This window comes from Serinus canaria, chromosome 11 (assembly GCF_022539315.1).
Source record: "Serinus canaria isolate serCan28SL12 chromosome 11, serCan2020, whole genome shotgun sequence".
NCBI lineage: Eukaryota > Metazoa > Chordata > Aves > Passeriformes > Fringillidae > Serinus > Serinus canaria.
Window position 1 is genome coordinate 17,110,151 of NC_066325.1, and position 17,797 is coordinate 17,127,947.

The window sequence follows — 17,797 nt, forward strand, 5'->3', positions numbered from 1 at the left end:
TTTAAAATCTTTGTGCTCCTCAAATCAGGTGGGTGAGAAAAGAAAGAAAAATGCAGAGAGGTGTATTTTATTTAGAGTTCACTCCATCTAAAGAAGACATCCAGCATCTCAGGAGGAATGCAGGCTTAACACTGCCCTGGGTGGGAAGTGCTGTGTTTTTCCTTTCAGTGGGGCAGGATCAGTGAGTTCCAGGATTTATGTTCAGATGTTCATCTTCAGCACCAGAAAATTTGGTCTCTGCTAAAGTCTCTGCTAAATATGAAAAACAAGATAGGATAAATGGGGGGAAAGGGGGGAGGAATGGAGGCTTAACTCTGCCCTGGATGGGAAGTGCACTGAGGAGGGAATGAGAGGAGCTGGGCTGGCTGAGTTCAGCACCAGGAGCCTCATGAATGAGAAAGGCAGAGCTCTCCCTGCTCCCTGGGCAGGTGAATAGGTGCAGGCTGCTCCTCCAGCCCTGCTCACATCATCATTTCCTCTCAGGCTGCTGTTTTAAACATAAGGTTTGTTCTACCTGCCGTGAAGGAATTTTTTATAGCTCAGAAAATAACATCATTATTTGAGGTTTTCCCAAAAATTCCTTAAATGTCATAAATGCAGTGACCTTTCACCATGCTCTGCCCACCTGGAGAAGGAGTATTTGTTTTTCTCTGATCCAACCATCATTCTAGAAGTGTCCAGTTATTGGTGGGTACTTGATTTATTCCAGAAACCACTGAATGCACCTTGCATTTATAGGTGGAAAAGTGAAAAAGAATGAATCATTTCTAAATTATTTATATATTCAGGGAAAAAAAAAAATAGAGAGCATCTTTGTCTTCCTTCTGCATCTTCAGATGTTTGATGTATACCTGGAGGTAACAGCCTTTGAAGCAGGCATTCAACATGTGATTAATACATGTTAGAATTATCTTTTTGCCTTTGCTCAGTGAGGCCCCGAGCTGGGCTGGGGAAGAGTGTAATCTTGTGTAAACAAAATCTTCAAAATAATGCCAGAAAGTAGCTGTGTTCAAGTAACCTTCACCATCACTTATTTACAGTCCCCAAATGGCTTTTTAGTCTTGTGCAAGCACATAAATGAGAGGGTTGAAACCAGCACCAGTAATGCTGTGGGGAAGAAGCAGGGAGAAAGTTCTGTAAATTCATTTATGGCCCTTGTTAGGATCTTGTCCTGCAGGTCTTCTAAAGTTCACAAAGATTTGTGGTGTCTGCAAGAGGGACAGGAGGACCCTTCATGCTGGCAGCACCCAGCAGGTCCTTCCCTTCCCTTCCCTTCCCTTCCCTTCCCTTCCCTTCCCTTCCCTTCCCTTCCCTTCCCTTCCCTTCCCTTCCCTTCCCTTCCCTTCCCTTCCCTTCCCTTCCCTTCCCTTCCCTTCCCTTCCCTTCCCTTCCCTTCCCTTCCCTTCCCTTCCCTTCCCTTCCCTTCCCTTCCCTTCCCTTCCCTTCCCTTCCCTTCCCTTCCCTTCCCTTCCCTTCCCTTCCCTTCCCTTCCCTTCCCTTCCCTTCCCTTCCCTTCCCTTCCCTTCCCTTCCCTTCCCTTCCCTTCCCTTCCCTTCCCTTCCCTTCCCTTCCCTTCCCTTCCCTTCCCTTCCCTTCCCTTCCCTTCCCTTCCCTTCCCTTCCCTTCCCTTCCCTTCCCTTCCCCCCATCCATTTTACCCCATTTTTTTTCATTCTAACCCATGATTAAAATAATGAATTTTAAAACCTGAAGTGGTCTCAGTCCCAGAAATATTTTGGCTTTAACCTGGTGGAAAGCTGCACCCTGAGGGAATTTTGCCTGGAGCCTAATTGATAAGTTCTTTTTTCTGTGTTTCTTTGAGTACCTTTCCAAGCAGACTGGTGAGCAGCAAAACAAAATGAAGCCATGCTGAAACTTCCTTTTTTTTTTCTTTCTTTTCCTCATTCATGATAACTATCCGTGGTTTTCAGCATCTTTGTGTTTTTCTATTAAAAGGCCCGAGTTCAGAGCCTGCAGATGTTGCAGCCATGTTCCAGAGAGCAGAATTGAATCCTTAGCCTTCCATTTACCTAATTGATCTTTCAGTTTGGTTGCCCTTGTTGCAGATTTGCAGACAAAAATATTCATTCAGTCCTTCATTACTGAGTCCTGCTTTTACTTTTTAAAGCAACTGGTGTGTGCCTTGAAAGATCACAAAGCATTTAAAATGCAGAGGCTGTGAAAAATGATCCAAAAGTAAAAACTGAAAATGCATCCCAAATTATTATGGTCAATTTCACATGTTTGAAAAGGTTTGGGGTTTTTTTTTTTATGTTTTTCTTTTTCTAAACTAAGATTGAATTCTTTTTGTTATTTCACCAGGGAGGTGGAAGAATATTATGTACTCAGAAAAAATATAGAATAAGCTGAAAGAAACACTTTCAGTCAAGAAATAATGCAGTGCCTAGGAGCCAGCATGATGGCAGTAAGACAATGACAATAATAAAGCCTGTTTAGGTGACTCACAGCTATAATTTCTGCTTTGCATCTCGTTTACACCATCAAATCCTTGTCATGCCATGATAGTGCTTTATATTTATAGGGTGTCTTTCATCTCAATGGCTTTCCAAGTGGTTCATGTGCAGCCTACATCAGCCTAATCCATTACTTTAATACAGATATTTTTGTAGTGAAATAGAGCTGCTGTTCGTGTCCACACAGCAAAGGCTGAGTGCAGTCTTAGAAGTAAAATACCTTTGAAATCTGCAGAACAGATGAGGGAAATGTAGCCCAGTTCCAGCTTGCCTTGGCCGCACCATGTTCCATTCAGTGGCTGCAGTGCAGGGTTTGCTATAAACTGATTTTGCTCGGGGGCAGTTTTGCAGCCCCTGAGGGGCCCAGCTCAGCAGGGCAGCACCCTGGGATGGGAGGAAGGAACTGCAGGATCAGCAGTTCCACCCTGGTCCCGGCACAAATACATTTTCCTTCTTGTACTGCCCCTGCCTCGGGCGCCAATGACTTGAGTTATCCTTCTCTGGCAAACTGGGCTTGGTGTGCCACTGAACTCCACCTGAAATGCTCATTTCTGACATCTATGAGACCCTCATTCCTGACTGATCCAGAATGAAGACCTCTGTGACCACTCTGAAAATTCCTTTGTACTTGCAGATGTTCCAGGTACAGAGTTATGGGAAATGCTTTGTTTCCTTGGCAGATAAATCCTGGGAGCTCAGGTGCATTTGTATGAATGGCAGCATGCAAAGGAAAAGGCAAAAAGAGCAAGCAGGCTGCAAGAGATTCTATAACTTGTCATCACATTCTCAAGAAATTAGACAAAATATGATCACAAAGGCAGGGGGCTTCAGTGGAGGGAGATAATTGCAATAATACAATTTCTCTGTGGAATTTCTAGCACAGACATATGAATTAATACATCCCATAATTTCCCATCTTTTATGATAGAAGTGGAATCAAACACGTGATAGCAGCACAGAGCACCTTCCACTGGAATATCACCCTGATAAATGCAAACTGACAGAGAGTTTTAATTTGTTTATTGCTGATTGGGAATCACAGTGTGCAGAATCCTAATGAGCCATGGGGTGGTGATCACCGACCCTGGGCACGTTTGCCTTGCTTTGTGTTTGCTGCTTGGCAGCTCTTTAATTTGGGTGTTTTTGAAGGTGTTGTTTGTGCTGGACAGGAGACATTCAGGTGGTTCTGATGCACTGCTGTTCATCTCTTCATCTGCTCTGAGCAGTCAGGAAACAGAATCTCATTCTCTGCAGGAGCTTTACATGGGGCTGTGAGATAAGAATCTGATTTCACATGGTCTGGGGTCAGTGCCTGGATCCTCAGGTGATAACATTTGCAAAGTGATCTTTTTGTGTGGTGGGAATCTGACAAGGCTGGTTTGTCTTGGGACCACCCAGAGGAATTTTCTGTCCTAAGAGCTGCCCGTGCCCTGTCCCATCAGCTCCTTACAGGGCTCAGTGTGCAGGAGGATTTGGCTCAGAGTCACCGCCTGCCTCCAGCAGGAAACAACCACTAAATTCAGCTTGCAAGCTCCGGGGAAGGGAGGAGCAATCTGTGGGACTGAGACTGTCTCCTCTGCTCAGGCACAGCTGCTTTGAACATTTCTGCTCTCCCTGCCATCCCTGCACTGACTCCTGTGCTGTCAGAAACACAAGCTGCTCCTTGGCACCCTCCAGGACCTCCGTGGCCGGTGGAATCACGCTGGTGATCCCTCACAGAATTCCAGTGTCCTTATCTGCTCTCCATCATGGTGGCAAACATTGCTGACCTGTTACATTTTCCAGTCTATTTATGCACCCTCACCAGCCTCATTCTCTTCCTCTACATCCCTCACTTTATTTCCTCAAAATCTTCCAGTTCCCCATTAACTGCTGCTCACTCAGTGTTTCCTTCTAAATTCCTATCAGTCCATTTTATCTGTATTTTGCCACAAGGTTTTGGATACAGAAATAGAAGAACTCCATCTTTTTTTCTCCCTTCTATTTCTAAAACTTCAGAAATGACAGAGTTGCTAAAATCTCTGGGCTGTGTGCACGATGAGCACAATAAATGGCAGCATCACAGAGCAGGTTAACCTCACATTTCAGGTACTCAGAGGCAGTAAATTCACACAGCTCCTTCCAGCCAGCCCACTCTGGCCCAGGGTATTCTCCTTCTAAGTTATTAGTGTTCAAATGGGTCCAAATGATAGCAGTTTAAATAAAGTACTGAACTCATCTACTTTATTCTTAATTTATAGTGGTGCTTAGGGGATGTGCAGATATTTAAAATGAGTAAAATCAATTAACTTGTGATCCAATTATTTGTGTTAGCCACTGTGGGGTTTTATCTTAGAGCACTGGCTCAGAATTTCCCAGTTAAGCTTTGAGAGTGTAAACCTTTCACTGTGAGATATGAGGAACCTGTGGTTATTTTTCTCTGTTTCCAAATCTAATTCCTAATTTTGCCCTTTCTTAGGTTTTAAATTCGCTTTTTTACTTTTGTTTTTGAAAGGGACACGGTATAACAGATTTTTCTAAATGTTGGGAGGTTTATTCCTTAAATAAAGGTGACTGAACAGACAAAAGAGTTCACCTCCTAGATAAAATACACTGTATTTTTCTAGGCAACACAGTTTCCCAGCAGATATTTGTAATAAATCACAAATCTGTGATTTATTACACTTTTCACATTATAAATTCAGAGTAGCCCTCTGTGACAACTTCTGTGGTCTGATCATTCTGCTTTTCCATCCATCTTGAACAGATTTTAGTCTAATGCTCCAGACAGCTCCAAATATCTGTGTTTATGTGGTTGTTTCCCAAATGTGAAGGACACCAGGGGTGAGGGTACCTGGAATTGTTTGGCTTGGCACAGCCTTTCCCTGGGGGTGTTGGCATTTCCTTGACCTGCAGGAGTCAGAAGCTCAGCAGTGCTGTGCCCCCAGCAGCTCCTTGTGCCCTTTCTCTCTGCAGCTGAAGTTTCTGAGAGCTCTTCCTAAACAAGGAGAAAAATAGGGATCCAGAAGAAAGCCAACCCCAGCTGAGATGTCCTTGGTTTGGACATCCTTAGCCTGAAATTCCATGTTTTTTGAACTAACTGCCAAACCATGGCAACCTTTTCCATCACAATCTGGTGGGGTAAAAATAATAAATTTCTTGCCCAGGTTTCCCAATATTGTATCTGAATAAAATAGCCCTATCTTTTAATATTTGACCCTAACAGTTCCCAAGGTGAGTACTGAGCACCTAATTGAATCAGACTGGAGGATTAAGGAAAAGATTTTTCCCAAGGATCAATATGAATTAGGAGCAGATGCCTGGTCAAATCCAAGGGTTGCATTCTTTAGTATTAGGCTCCTTGAAGTCTGGTCACCTTTTTAAGCAGCCAAATGGAAATTGTTGGGTACTGAACACTTGTGGGGAAGAATTCTGACCCTGATGGTGCTGATGTCTCATATTATGCACGGTCAAGTTGGGACAGTATGAAATAATAGAATCAGGCTAATTGGTTATTTTCAATCAGAGTAAGAGGAATCCAAGTCTGCTTGACAGTGAGAACATTTGGCTGAACTGGAAGGAACACAATCTTGGTAATCATTCTTCTACTATTTCCAAGATTCTTAATAGAGTTTTCCTTTTAATTTGTTTCAAAGCAAGTGAAAATATTGTTGTATTATCATTTAGAGTTAATTAAACTGCAAATGTGCTTAATGAACTGTCTGAAACAAAGCTCAATCACAACCTGTTACATATTAACCACCAAAATCAAAAGACTCTTTAAATGCTTTGTTAGATACACCAAGGAGGGTAGAAATAGCCAGTTATTAATGTCATCCTTTCATGAAATCAGGCTGGACAGCTTGAACTGAATGCACGCACTCAAATTATACAAAAAAATTGAAAAAGGGTTTGGGAAGATAAATCCAATCTATTAGAAAAAGAAGAAAAAACAAAGATAGCTGCACACAGGGGAAGACAGAGTCATCTTTTCTTTATTTTCATCTGAGGAAATCCACTTTACCTACTCTTTGTCCAGACTGGGAAATCTATATATTAATAGAACCCCATTTTCTGGATTCAGTATTTCCCCGAACTCCTCTGCAGTGTTTTGATTTCTGGTGTTCTGAAAGACAGAGGAAATGACATTTAGTTTATTCAGCTCTTGAAGCCACTTGGGTGACTCTTGCCCTTGAGTGATGCACTGTCACCAACGATGCAGCTTTTAAGGGGCACACGTACAGCAAAACCTATTTGTGTCATTAAAGTTGGTAATTTTGGACTTTTGAAGGCTTAATCCCTAGAAATGCTAAGATTTCCTAATGATCTGTAATGGCAGTGCTGATGTTCAGCACTTCTCAGGATTAGGTCTGTTATCAGCCTGGTTTATCCACCTCCAAAGCAGGTATTATCTTATCACTCTTCAATGCAGTGCTTTTAGCACGTCAGCCTCAAGCACTTGAAAGGTGAGGAGTGTTATTAAGTCTGACCCTTGCAAGCTTTTCCAATGGTTTGCTTAATGTTTTTTTTTCCTAAATAAATAAGAATGATGGAGAATAAACTAGAATTTTCTTACAGGGTTGAATCGCCCAGCAATGCATTTCACAAGGTCATAAAAAACTTCTTCCACTGCAAAAAGAAAGTAGCAATGACTTTTAGTTATGAAGACAAAGTGGTAGCATGAGGTCCAATTATTTCTGAGTGTCTTGGAGCAAGCCCTCAAACAAATGCTCTGGGAAAGGCTTTTGTGAGACCTGTTTTGTGTCTTGATAATGGTGAAGTGAAAAATGAATGTGTGTGGGATAATTCGTGAAAAAAAAAAAAAAAGAGTGCGAAATGCAAAACTGGATTTATTTGTAAATAAAAGTGGATTTGGAGGCAAAAGTGGTGTGCACAAGGCAGGTTCCTCTTCCCTCAGTTCCCTTTCTGGGAATACATGCAGCTCTGCAGCACTGCAGGTCTCTGCACGCTTCACTTTCCAGTAATAGCAGCTGAACTGTCTTCCTGTGATCAGAACTGTCCCAAGCTCCGTTCCCATCCCATCACTGCTTATCTGCCATCTGTTAATGGAGAGCAGCTGAAGTGTGCCACCTCACCTTTCAGAAGTGAAAATGCATTATTTAAAGTTTCGGTCCAGGGTTCCGTCTTCCTCCTGCTGGGGTAAATAATTAATGCTGCCTTGGATATTTCTTGTGTGTGTGTGTGTGTGTGTGTGTGTGTGGTCATTAAATGGAAATGGTAACGATTTCCTCTGTGTTGTTTTTGGTTTTTTTCCCAGTTCCAGGCCACAGTGAAGGAGGGGGTCACAGGTGTGATAGTGAATTTAACAGTGGGTGACCGGGACGACCCCGCCACCGGGGCGTGGAGAGCTGTCTACTCCATCATCAACGGGAACCCAGGGCAGAGCTTTGAGATCCACACCAACCCCCAGACCAACGAGGGAATGCTCTCTGTTGTCAAGGTAAGAACAATCCCCTCCTGCCCTGTGCTTTTGCTGTCAGGTCCTTCCCCTGGGTTCACTGCATAAAGCAGGGCACAGCAGGGATGGGTTATTAGAAGATATGAAGTTGGCTGCCAGCTCTTGTCCAAAGTATGTGTGTAACCCCTTCTTCTGCCACAGAAACCTCATTTTTTTAGTCACAAGGACTGCCTGGTCCTTACTGCTGTGCTTAAATAACAGCCAGGGTTGCAGTAGGCATCACAAGTAATAATGACATTTGACAACAAAGTTTTGGTTGTTGCTGGAGGTACAATTAGAATTCAAGAGCCCCATTTTATTCTCACTTAGTAAAAACACAGGCAAGTAGCTGGGAAGAAAGGGGAATGGATTCAGACTAAATCCACAGTTCTTAAGTGGATTGGTCCCACATTTCTAAAATCTCATAGGAAAATTTATTGCCTGTCTTTGTATGAAAATAATCCTAGGTCTCAAATGTAACAAATTAAAAAAAAAAAAAAAAAGAAGAAATAAACAGCCCTGTTTGCTGCCTATGCCATTATGCTCTCTTTTTGGCTTCAGAGGAGGCATTGTCAATTCTTATGGCAAATACATGTATCTGCCTTTGGTTTCAAGACAAGAGTTGAGAAAGCAGCTTGTGTTATTGTCATGAGTGTGACTCATTTGTTTGTTAAACACATGTTGCATATAAATAAACACGTGTAGATGAGCATTGAACTGTGTCTATGAGACATGACAACAAAATGTGGGTTCTTGGGCAGGGGAGTGTCTCCATGGGTTTTTAAGTCCATTATCCTTATTATCCTCAACGCCCTTTAGAACTGAGTGTGTCTAATCCTGAGCTCCCACCAAGTTCCAGGTGCAGGGAATGTCCTTGTTCCCTTCTGGCTAATTCTGCTGTCTGCAAGTTTGCTGTGGGCTAAAGGAAAAAAGCATTAGGCATTGTCTTTGACCTCTGCCCTCTGATCTTGTGCTTTGCAGCCTTTAGACTACGAGATTTCAGCCTTTCACACGCTGCTGATCAAAGTGGAGAACGAAGACCCGCTGATCCCAGACATCACCTACGGGCCCAGCTCCACAGCCACGGTGCAGATCACCGTGGAGGACGTCAACGAGGGCCCCGTGTTCCACCCCAACCCCATGGCAGTGACCAAGCAGGAGAACATCCCCGTGGGCAGCGTGGTGCTCACCGTCAACGCCACCGACCCCGACACCCTGCAGCACCAGACCATCAGGTGGGAGCAGGGCCCTCTTGCATTTATTGGTGGGGTGCCCCCTGGCAGGGAGGAGTGAGGAATCTGACTCCATGGGCTCAGAAGGCTGATTTGTTATTTAATGGTACTATATTATATTAAAGAATGCTATACTAAACTATACTAAAGAGTAGAGAAAGGAGACTTACAGAAGGCTAAAAAGATAACAATGAAAACTCCTTCCAGAGCCCTGACATAGCTGGGCCCTGATCAGCCAAAGAGTGCAAACAATTCCCATGGAACCAGTGAATCACCTGTGGGTAAACAATGTCCAAACGCATTTCAAAGCAGCAAAACACAGGAGAAGCACATCAGATTATTATTGTTTTCTCTGAGGCTTCTCAGTTTCCCAGGAGCAAAATCCTGGGCAAAGGGTTTTTTCCAGAAAATATTAATGCCACTGTGCCCCCTCCTTTTCATCCTCCACTAACTGGGAATGTTCCCAAGAATTTGCCTGCCAGTGCAGAATTATGTTTAACTTAGTAAGAAGTTACAATCTATGTTTTGTCCTGCAGTTAGAGATTCAGTTGATTGAAAACACAGGAAAAAATAATTTCCCACACCGTGAGGTTCCTACAGTAGAACAATCAAGTCCCACAAGGAATAGACCTGGCTTAACAAACTTTCAAAATTACTTTTAAGCTGCTTGTTTATTCCTCTTCCTTCATGAGAGCCAGGGAAGATATTTAAAAGTTTAAAATGTCTATAGAAGTGATGCATCTGTTTGACATAGGGTTTAAATCAGTTTATGATCATTTATAATGTCCCTCAGTAAGATAATGACTGTCCATCTACTTTCAAGAGCTGAGAAAATATTTCACAGTGAAAGACCAAAGCTAAAGGAGGCTAAGACTTGGCCTTGTCCAGATGAATGAAAATGAATTATTATTTCTGTGCTGTAATAATATCATCCCACACTTGTGCCATGTCACAAGGGGCGAGCCTGGGTATAACGTGGTATCAGCATCTTATATTTTGATCCCCCTGGTTTGTCCCTTTGGCTTTAGATTCTATGAAAAATGAAAAAAAAAAAAAAAAACCCAACCACTTTGTTCTCTAAAACTAAATTGGCTTTCCAGACAGCTCTTCTCAGCATTTGAGAATTACAGGTTAGGCACTACCACTAAAACCTACAGCTGTGTTTAATTTTTCATTTCTCCTTGTGAGTATCATTTCCCCCAGGTCTCAGGGTGTATAAAAGGGGATAAACTCCTGGTGAGAACGACTTCAGAGCTGCAGTGAGCAATGGCTCTGTCAGTGCAGACCATGGGCAGAGATGTCTCTGCTGTCCCAGGGTTATCTAGCAGTGATTGTGCAATCCTTACAGGAGGTGTGACACCTGTAGAGAAAGCTGCTGATCTTGGAGATGTTCTCTGTCAGCAGCAAGTCTTGGGGAAAATGTCACTGCAAAGGACTTGGTTTGAATGATGAGGAGGTGAATTTAGGCAGGGGAGTGTGCTCATTGAGGGAGGAGGAAAAAGGCAAGGCAGATAATTAAAAGTTTCAATCCTCTGCATCAAAGATAATGTTGTTAATAGCATTAATGGTTCAGTTTTTCTCCTTCCACTTCTACCACACCAACACCAGTTCATCTGCAGGATGATTCTTAGCACATCAATTCCCTTGTTTTATAAATGGATTTATTTATGAATAATTTCTTATTCTTAAGTTTAGCTTTTGCTCCAAAGACTCCTTATTTCACACACAAAAATTTGTGTCTATGGACGGAATTTCTGTTGTTTCCCAGACCCTCAGCAGCTTTGCTCAGAACCTGGCTTGTGCATGTATTTATTTCCTTTGGGTTTTGCACTGAGTTTAAGGAATGAATTTATTGGTGCTCTCCATAATTCATGAATTTTCATGGGAGATGGGAAAACTAACATTCATTAAGACCTGACTGTGTGATGCTAAGAGAGAAAAGCCATGAAAATGTTAGGATTTCGTTACCAAAGCCAACAATGCAGGAGCTATTACCCAAAACTTTCCCCTTGACCTACTGATTTTGCTGAATTTCTCCAAACTAGATTGACCCTGAATTTAAAGGGCACCCAGTGAGTCACTGAATACTCCTCAGTTTGCTTTAAGGGTGGTGTAAACAGTTCAGTAACATAAAGGTGTTCTGCAGTTCACCACAGCTGGTGCCAAGGAACCCCCAAATCTTGACCAACTCATAAGATAAAGAGAATTTCCCCAGAAGTTTTGCTGTATCCTCATAGCCAAGCACGGAAGGCTTACAGCCAAAAGCAAGATGTTTATTTTTTCCTTTTATGTGCAGAAAAGAAGAGCAAAATTAAGCTAGACTGGGCTGGGGATGAGGAACGATCACATAAAGGAACTGTGGCAATGGAAGTGGTTGTGTAAGTTAGAGGAAAATAATGCAAATGTAATGGAAATCTGGGAAATGGTGGAATGCATCAGGAAAAGGCTGATTTGAATACCTGTCAGTCCTATTGCTAAAACAACAGGAAAGCACAAAACAGCATTTTTCAAGGATGTTTTAATGCTGACAGGTGTTGGAACACCTGGGTGCCAGCAGTGCAAAAGGCAGAGTGTGGGATGGGAGCAGCATCTGCAATTAAGGACAGGGTGAAATTCCATGAATAAAAGCCAAAACCACTCAGTGGCTGAAATGTTCACCTCCCATTCCCACACTCAGCTGTGTGTTTAGAGTTTGGGACAACATGCAGGACTTTTACAGAGCACTGGTTCCAAATTTGGGGTTCCCAGACTCTAACTGTGCCATCAGTCCTTGCTGTGACTACATGGTACAGGCTCCTAAATGAGTCTGGGGATTAATTGATTATTAATAATCATGAGTGAGCAATGTTTTGTCTGCACAGAGCAATGAATGTCAGGTTTGTGCTGTGTGAATTGTGCACATCACCCCCTCAAAGCATAAATCTCTTCAAAATGGGCAGACCAGCAGAGCATTAGTAATGTTGGTGGGCTTTGGGTTCTTTTTTTCAGCCTGTTACAACTGAAATATATCCAATTGCAGGGATATTTTTAGTTAATTTTCTGTATAGAACCTGTGGAAGGAGCTGCTGATTATTTGTAATCAGGAAATTTAGTTACTCTACTAGATATAACATGATAAATGCATTTCAAGGCCAACAAAAAAGAGCAGAGAAAGCATTTTTGCCATTGTCTGCAGCTAGATTGAATTTATTCTTTGAACAATGCAGATCTGAATCAGAATCGAATTACTTATCTCTGAAAAACGAGGCTCACTTTGTAAAATTTCCTGAAGACAGCTGTACTTTTGAAGCAATTTTCCTTCTTATTCTTCAGCTTCGAGTGTTTTTGCAGGCTGAGGAAGAATTTCATTACAAAGCTGAAACAAGCTGGCAAAAAATGTGTTTCAGGGAGAAAAATAAGAGTCCAAATGACAGAGCTGGGGCTGTGGCCCTTGGTCTGCACACGAGTGGCAGAGCTTGCACAGGGCCAGCTCTTCCCTTTCCATTGGCAGGAGAATTCCAGAGGAATTTTCAGAGGAAAATTCCAGCATCATCCTGGAAATAAGAGGTGGAAAGCAGTGTTTGCTCCACTCTCCTTGCTCCCAGAAAGAAAAAGAACCTGTTCAAGCTGGGTCACATTTCTCAGATCCCACTGACCTTTCTTTTTTTTCTTTTTTCCTTTTTTTCTTTCTTATTTTAAGCATTTAAATCTCTCTCCGGTTTCCATCTTTTCTAGAATTAAAAAATGAAAGAAATCCAGCAGGCCCCATTTTAATTATAACCCAACAATTTATTAATAGAACAGTAATGAAGTTTCTGAAATTTGATTTCTTAATCAGGGACCATTGTTATTTTTGTGCCAGATTTGAGAGTTTAATTTTGGGCACTTCTTCCCAACCTCTGAAATTTTAATCAGAAGTTTTAAGTGTACATGTCAATGAGAAGTTAAAGGCCAAATTTAATAACATTTTCTACCTTGGGAAATTAAAAGAAGAACCTCACTCTGAAACCCATTATTAACAGTAGCTCTTAATTAAACACAGTCATGGTTCTCAATATTTGACTGTGTGAAGAGATTGCTTTCAGTCTTTTTCCCTTTTTGGGATTCAACAAGTGCAGAATATTCACTAGTTAAACTTTTAACTACGTGTAAATAAGTTGTTTACTGCAGTGTATTTGTAATTTTTAATTAGAGCAGTGCTGTTTGCTGCTTTCGTGGCTTATCATGGCAATATATTTTTATTACCTACTGTGCTCTTGGATTTTAAATTATTTATGTAAACATATTGTTTATTCTCAGTAAGCAATGTGGCTCAATGCCTCAGCAATATCTTCACAAGAAAAGTTTATTACAGCTCTAAAGCATATCCAATTCATTAAGCAGAATTCAAATGCAGCATTTGAAGCTGGAGAACTTAGAACCCAAAACTGCTCAGAGTTTCATGGGAACATGAAAGGCTGCAGAGATATCTGAAGCTCTGTATGCAAATAAGGTATAGATTCATGTGTAATATTTATGTTTAATATTTATTTATAATATTTATGTATAATATTTATAGCAAGCTGCCCCACAGAGTACAGGTGGCTCCTGGAAGCACAGGGACACTGTTCCCACGTCTGGAAATAGGAGCAAAGTCATTTATTATTGTCAGCATTTCCACACAACAGCTCCTGCTCTGTCTGGAAGGGGACAGGCTCTGTTTTTCTTAATATAAACTGTATTTTTCTGTGCTGCAAACTAAGCATTAATGAGGCTTCATGCTGGAGCATCAGAGCAGGGGAGGGAGGAGTCTGAAGCCAACAGAATTAAGAGTGATTGTGGTTTGTGCTGCCTTGAAGGAGGCTGTAGTGAGTCTCTTGTGTAAAGTCTCCAGAGAAAGGATGAGAGGAGAGAGAGCCTTCAGTTTCCCAGAGGAGGTTCAGATTGGACACTGGGAAAAAAGAAAAAGTTCAGTGGGAGGGTGGTCAGGTGTCAGAATAATCTGCTCAGGGAGGAGGTGGAGATCCAGATCTGGAGGTGTCAGAGGGTGCCTGGCTGTGGCTCGTGGGGGTGCAGTTCAGGGCTGGGTCTGGGTTTGCAGCTCTGTGACATTGTTCACAGGGGTCCCAGGAGGAGGGAAGAGATGAGAAAGTTGACTCGGTTTCAGAAGGCTTGGTTTGTTATTGTAAGATAAATATTGTATTTAAACTATACTAAAAAAATAGAAGAAAGGATTTCATCAGAAAGCTTGCTAAGAATAGAAAAAAAATGAATAACAAAGGTTTGTCTGTGACTGAGACAGTCTGGACAGCTGGGCTGGGATTGGCCATTAATTAGAAAAAACCAGATGAGACCAATCCCAGCCCCACCTGCTGCATCCCACAGCAGCAGAGAATCATTGTTTGCATTTTATTCCTGAGGCCTCTCAACTTCTCAAGAGGAAAAAAATCTTAAAACCAAGATTTTTCATAAAACCTGTCAGTGACACAGGTGGATCTCGAAGGTCTCTGGCAGCCTTGATGATTCTGTCATGGTTTGTCTCCTCACCAAGAGCCTCTGGGTGATGGGCTGGCCAATGCCTTTGGGAACTGGAGCTTTTGCTGCTGGGACATGTTTTGGTTTAGATGAGACCATCCTGACTTTGGGGTTGGTGGAAATCAGTGGAAATGTTGCAGACTCTGATCGATGGCAGCCGTGATCTTTGTCCAAAAAATGTGTAAATCAATAAAATGGCTGAAATGCTATAAAGTAGTGCTGAAACTACACTGAAATGGATTCATAGCTCAGTCAGTTTCTCCCAAATCTCAAATGGTTGAGAAAACTGAGAACTCTCTGGAAAAAGTGAGTTTTATTCTGCTCCTTTCCTCACCTATCCCCACCCCTCCAGACAGAGAATGCATAAGCCACGAATCACAAAGACAATTCAAAAAGCCTTTTTCATGTCTCTTGCCAGGATTTTTCCAGAGATCCTGAACCCCCTGAGAACAAGGAGGAGGCTTCACATCACATTGCTCACAACCACTTAAGGGATCAATTTTGCATACCTTGTTGCACATCAAGCCTTTTTAAAGCACTTTTGTTGCTGGTGGAGGTCAATAAATTCGCTTTTTTGGGATACACTCCAATCCCTTCCAGAAGTACTACATAATGAGAGAGGGATGGGAAGACTTAAAGAGTGAATGCTTAGGAAGCAACACACTTAGTCATGGTTAAATATGTCTCCTAGAGTCTGAAGGACTTGTCTTTGATTCCTAACAACAGGAGATTTGTTTTCCTTGTGCAGACAGAAGAATGGCTCCATTGTTACAAATGAATGGCTGAGCCCTGCTCTCAGCATGCAGCAGCAGAGATTTTCACTGTAAGTTATACCCAGGAGCATCTCAAGTTGGCTCTGCAGTTTTATTGATGGCCTGCCTGAACCCAGCCACTGGGAATTTGTAGTGCATCTCTGGATCTGAAGCTGCTGTGTATTGAGCAGTGTACACTGTTTTTCTCTTCCTTTCTCTTTTTTAAGTTAGATGGAAAGGGAGGGAGAGACAGAACCTGCTTGAAGCAAAGAAAGGTTTTTTCACTTCTGTCTCTGTGAACTCTGAAGCACAGAAATACCAGCTCTGGGGAGCTGTGGGTATTGGGGTGCCCAGCAAGCAATGCCAGAAAAGAGATTTAATCACCTCTGAAAGAAAGGACTGGGGCAGTTCCCTCCCCCACTGCCTGTAGCTGCAGTTCTCAGTGGCCCCTGGCTCAAGAGCATTTCACACAGCAGTCCTTTTACTGACACTGCTCCTGGAAGGTGTTGATACTCTCTGAGTGGGTGATCATTGCCATGTTTGTATTTTATTATCACAGAACTAATATCTGAAGGAAAAAATAGCAACATTTGCATTTTTTAAATTTTTTTTTTTTGTTAGTTTGACCAAACTGACTTCTACTTTTTGTTTACTGGGCAAAGTAGATGACCCCTCTTTCCCCACACAGCAAACTCTTTAGGCCTACAGCAATCAGGGAAAGCAGCAATGTTGTTTCTGGAGCTGTACCTCCTTTTTTCCTCCTTTGTTCTCCTCTCAAACCCAGAACCACACTGATGTGACTCTGGAAGGGGGAAAATGGCTCAGGAGCCAAATCAGCCCCATTTTCCCTGTGCAGAAGGTGGTTTGTAGCTGGCCAGCACTGTCTGCATTTATCACCAGCACTGAACTAATGTGGAGGGAGCAGCTGATTTAAACTAAAAACAATACATAAATAAATAAATAAAAATTATCAGGTGGGAGCTGAGGAGATGGGACAGAAGAGAACAAATAACTGGAATTAAATTTCACTGCTGAGAGAGTGGAAACTCTGTAGAAGCTGTGGCCAGCAGCTGGTGCTGACCCTTCAGGAGGGCCAGTTCCACCTCTGTCAGCTCCCACAGCAGAGTGCAGGAGGTGCTTTCCCCCCAGCTGTGAGCAGATGTTGACAGCTGCCCCCTGTCATTCAGCCCTGTGTTGCTCACAGACATTCCCTGGCTGCTTTAATTTGCCACCAAGCTGGCAGCACCTCCCTGCTGGCATCCCTGACTCCCCAGCTGCTTCCAGAGCCTCTCCCAGTCAGGGACACCTCCAAGTCCCTCTGGTGATTCTTTTTGCCCCCTTTTTTATGATATTCTCTGCCTCTGTGTTGGGGCAGCTGTTTGCCCTCTTCTGCTGCTGTTGTATGTCTTCATTTTCAGTGCCTGAGGCCAATCCCAGCTGGGGCTGAGCTTTGTTACAGCAGTTTTTGCCTTGCTGGGAGGTGAGGGAGCCTCCCTGCTTGCCTTGTCTATGCTGATATCTTCTCTTCTCTGGGCTCTTCCTGGCAGTTCCCAAGCTTTGGGCAAAGGTTAATGTACATAAACAGGTATACAGCATTATTTCCTTGTCCTCTCCAGGAGGCAGAGCAGGGGGGAAATTTTCATCCAGACTGAATTTGGCTGGTCTAAAAAACAGTGTTCCTTTCCTGAGGGGAGGAAAAGAAATCAACCTCTCTCTCCTTGATGGGTATCTGAAAGAGCAGAAGTGTCTGAATTAAATTATTAAAGGCTACCTAAAGCAGGGGGCCCAGGAATTCTCAATCCATGATTCATAGTTTTGCCCAGAACCCAGCTACCTGAAGCTAGATTTCATCACTCCTGACAATACTTGTCAAAAGATCCTGTTCTTAAAGTTTTCCACTGCTCTCCTCTGTTGGCATAAATCATACTTAATATGTTGATATTAAAGCTGTGGATGATAGCATTGAAAAATCTGTGTTTCCATGAAGTCAAATAAGCCACAGTCACCTATTTCAGCTTGCCTTGATGTTACCTTTAGAATCCTGAATTCTTGATTAATAAGGATGAATGTAGCATTTAAGGGGAGTTTAATTAGACCCTCTGTCTTTATCCTGCCTAACAATATTATGCCACATTATGATTTCAACCGTGTCAGCACTCAGAATGAATGGCTGTGAACTGTGAAATTATAGGGCACATTTTTCATGTCACTGCCTAAACAATATTGCAGATCTTCTTGAGAAATATAACAATAAGATCTATCAGTCACAAGTTATGCTTGCAGTGGAAGGCAGATCCAGACAATAACTCACTTTGTCATTACTGTTCTCTTCCAGCCTCAGAAAAGGCAGGATTTTGTCTCTGGAAGAAGTAAAGAGTATCTTGATTATAATAAGTTAGCTATCAAGTTT

The 17,797-nt window shown here is 42.4% G+C and overlaps 2 protein-coding genes across 3 annotated transcripts in view; one reads left to right on the forward strand and one right to left on the reverse strand.

Annotated features, from left to right (window-relative positions):
• SDR42E1 (short chain dehydrogenase/reductase family 42E, member 1) overlaps positions 1–17,797 on the reverse strand; it is a 1,031,186-nt gene that overhangs the window by 632,164 nt on the left and 381,225 nt on the right. The window lies entirely within an intron of this gene.
• CDH13 (cadherin 13) overlaps positions 1–17,797 on the forward strand; it is a 438,545-nt gene that overhangs the window by 377,922 nt on the left and 42,826 nt on the right. For both annotated transcript variants that reach the window (XM_009090753.4, XM_018914682.3), the window contains exons 9-10: positions 7,731–7,913; positions 8,892–9,145. In XM_009090753.4, the coding sequence (XP_009089001.1) occupies positions 7,731–7,913; positions 8,892–9,145 (437 nt within the window). The remainder of the gene's footprint in view (positions 1–7,730; positions 7,914–8,891; positions 9,146–17,797) is intronic.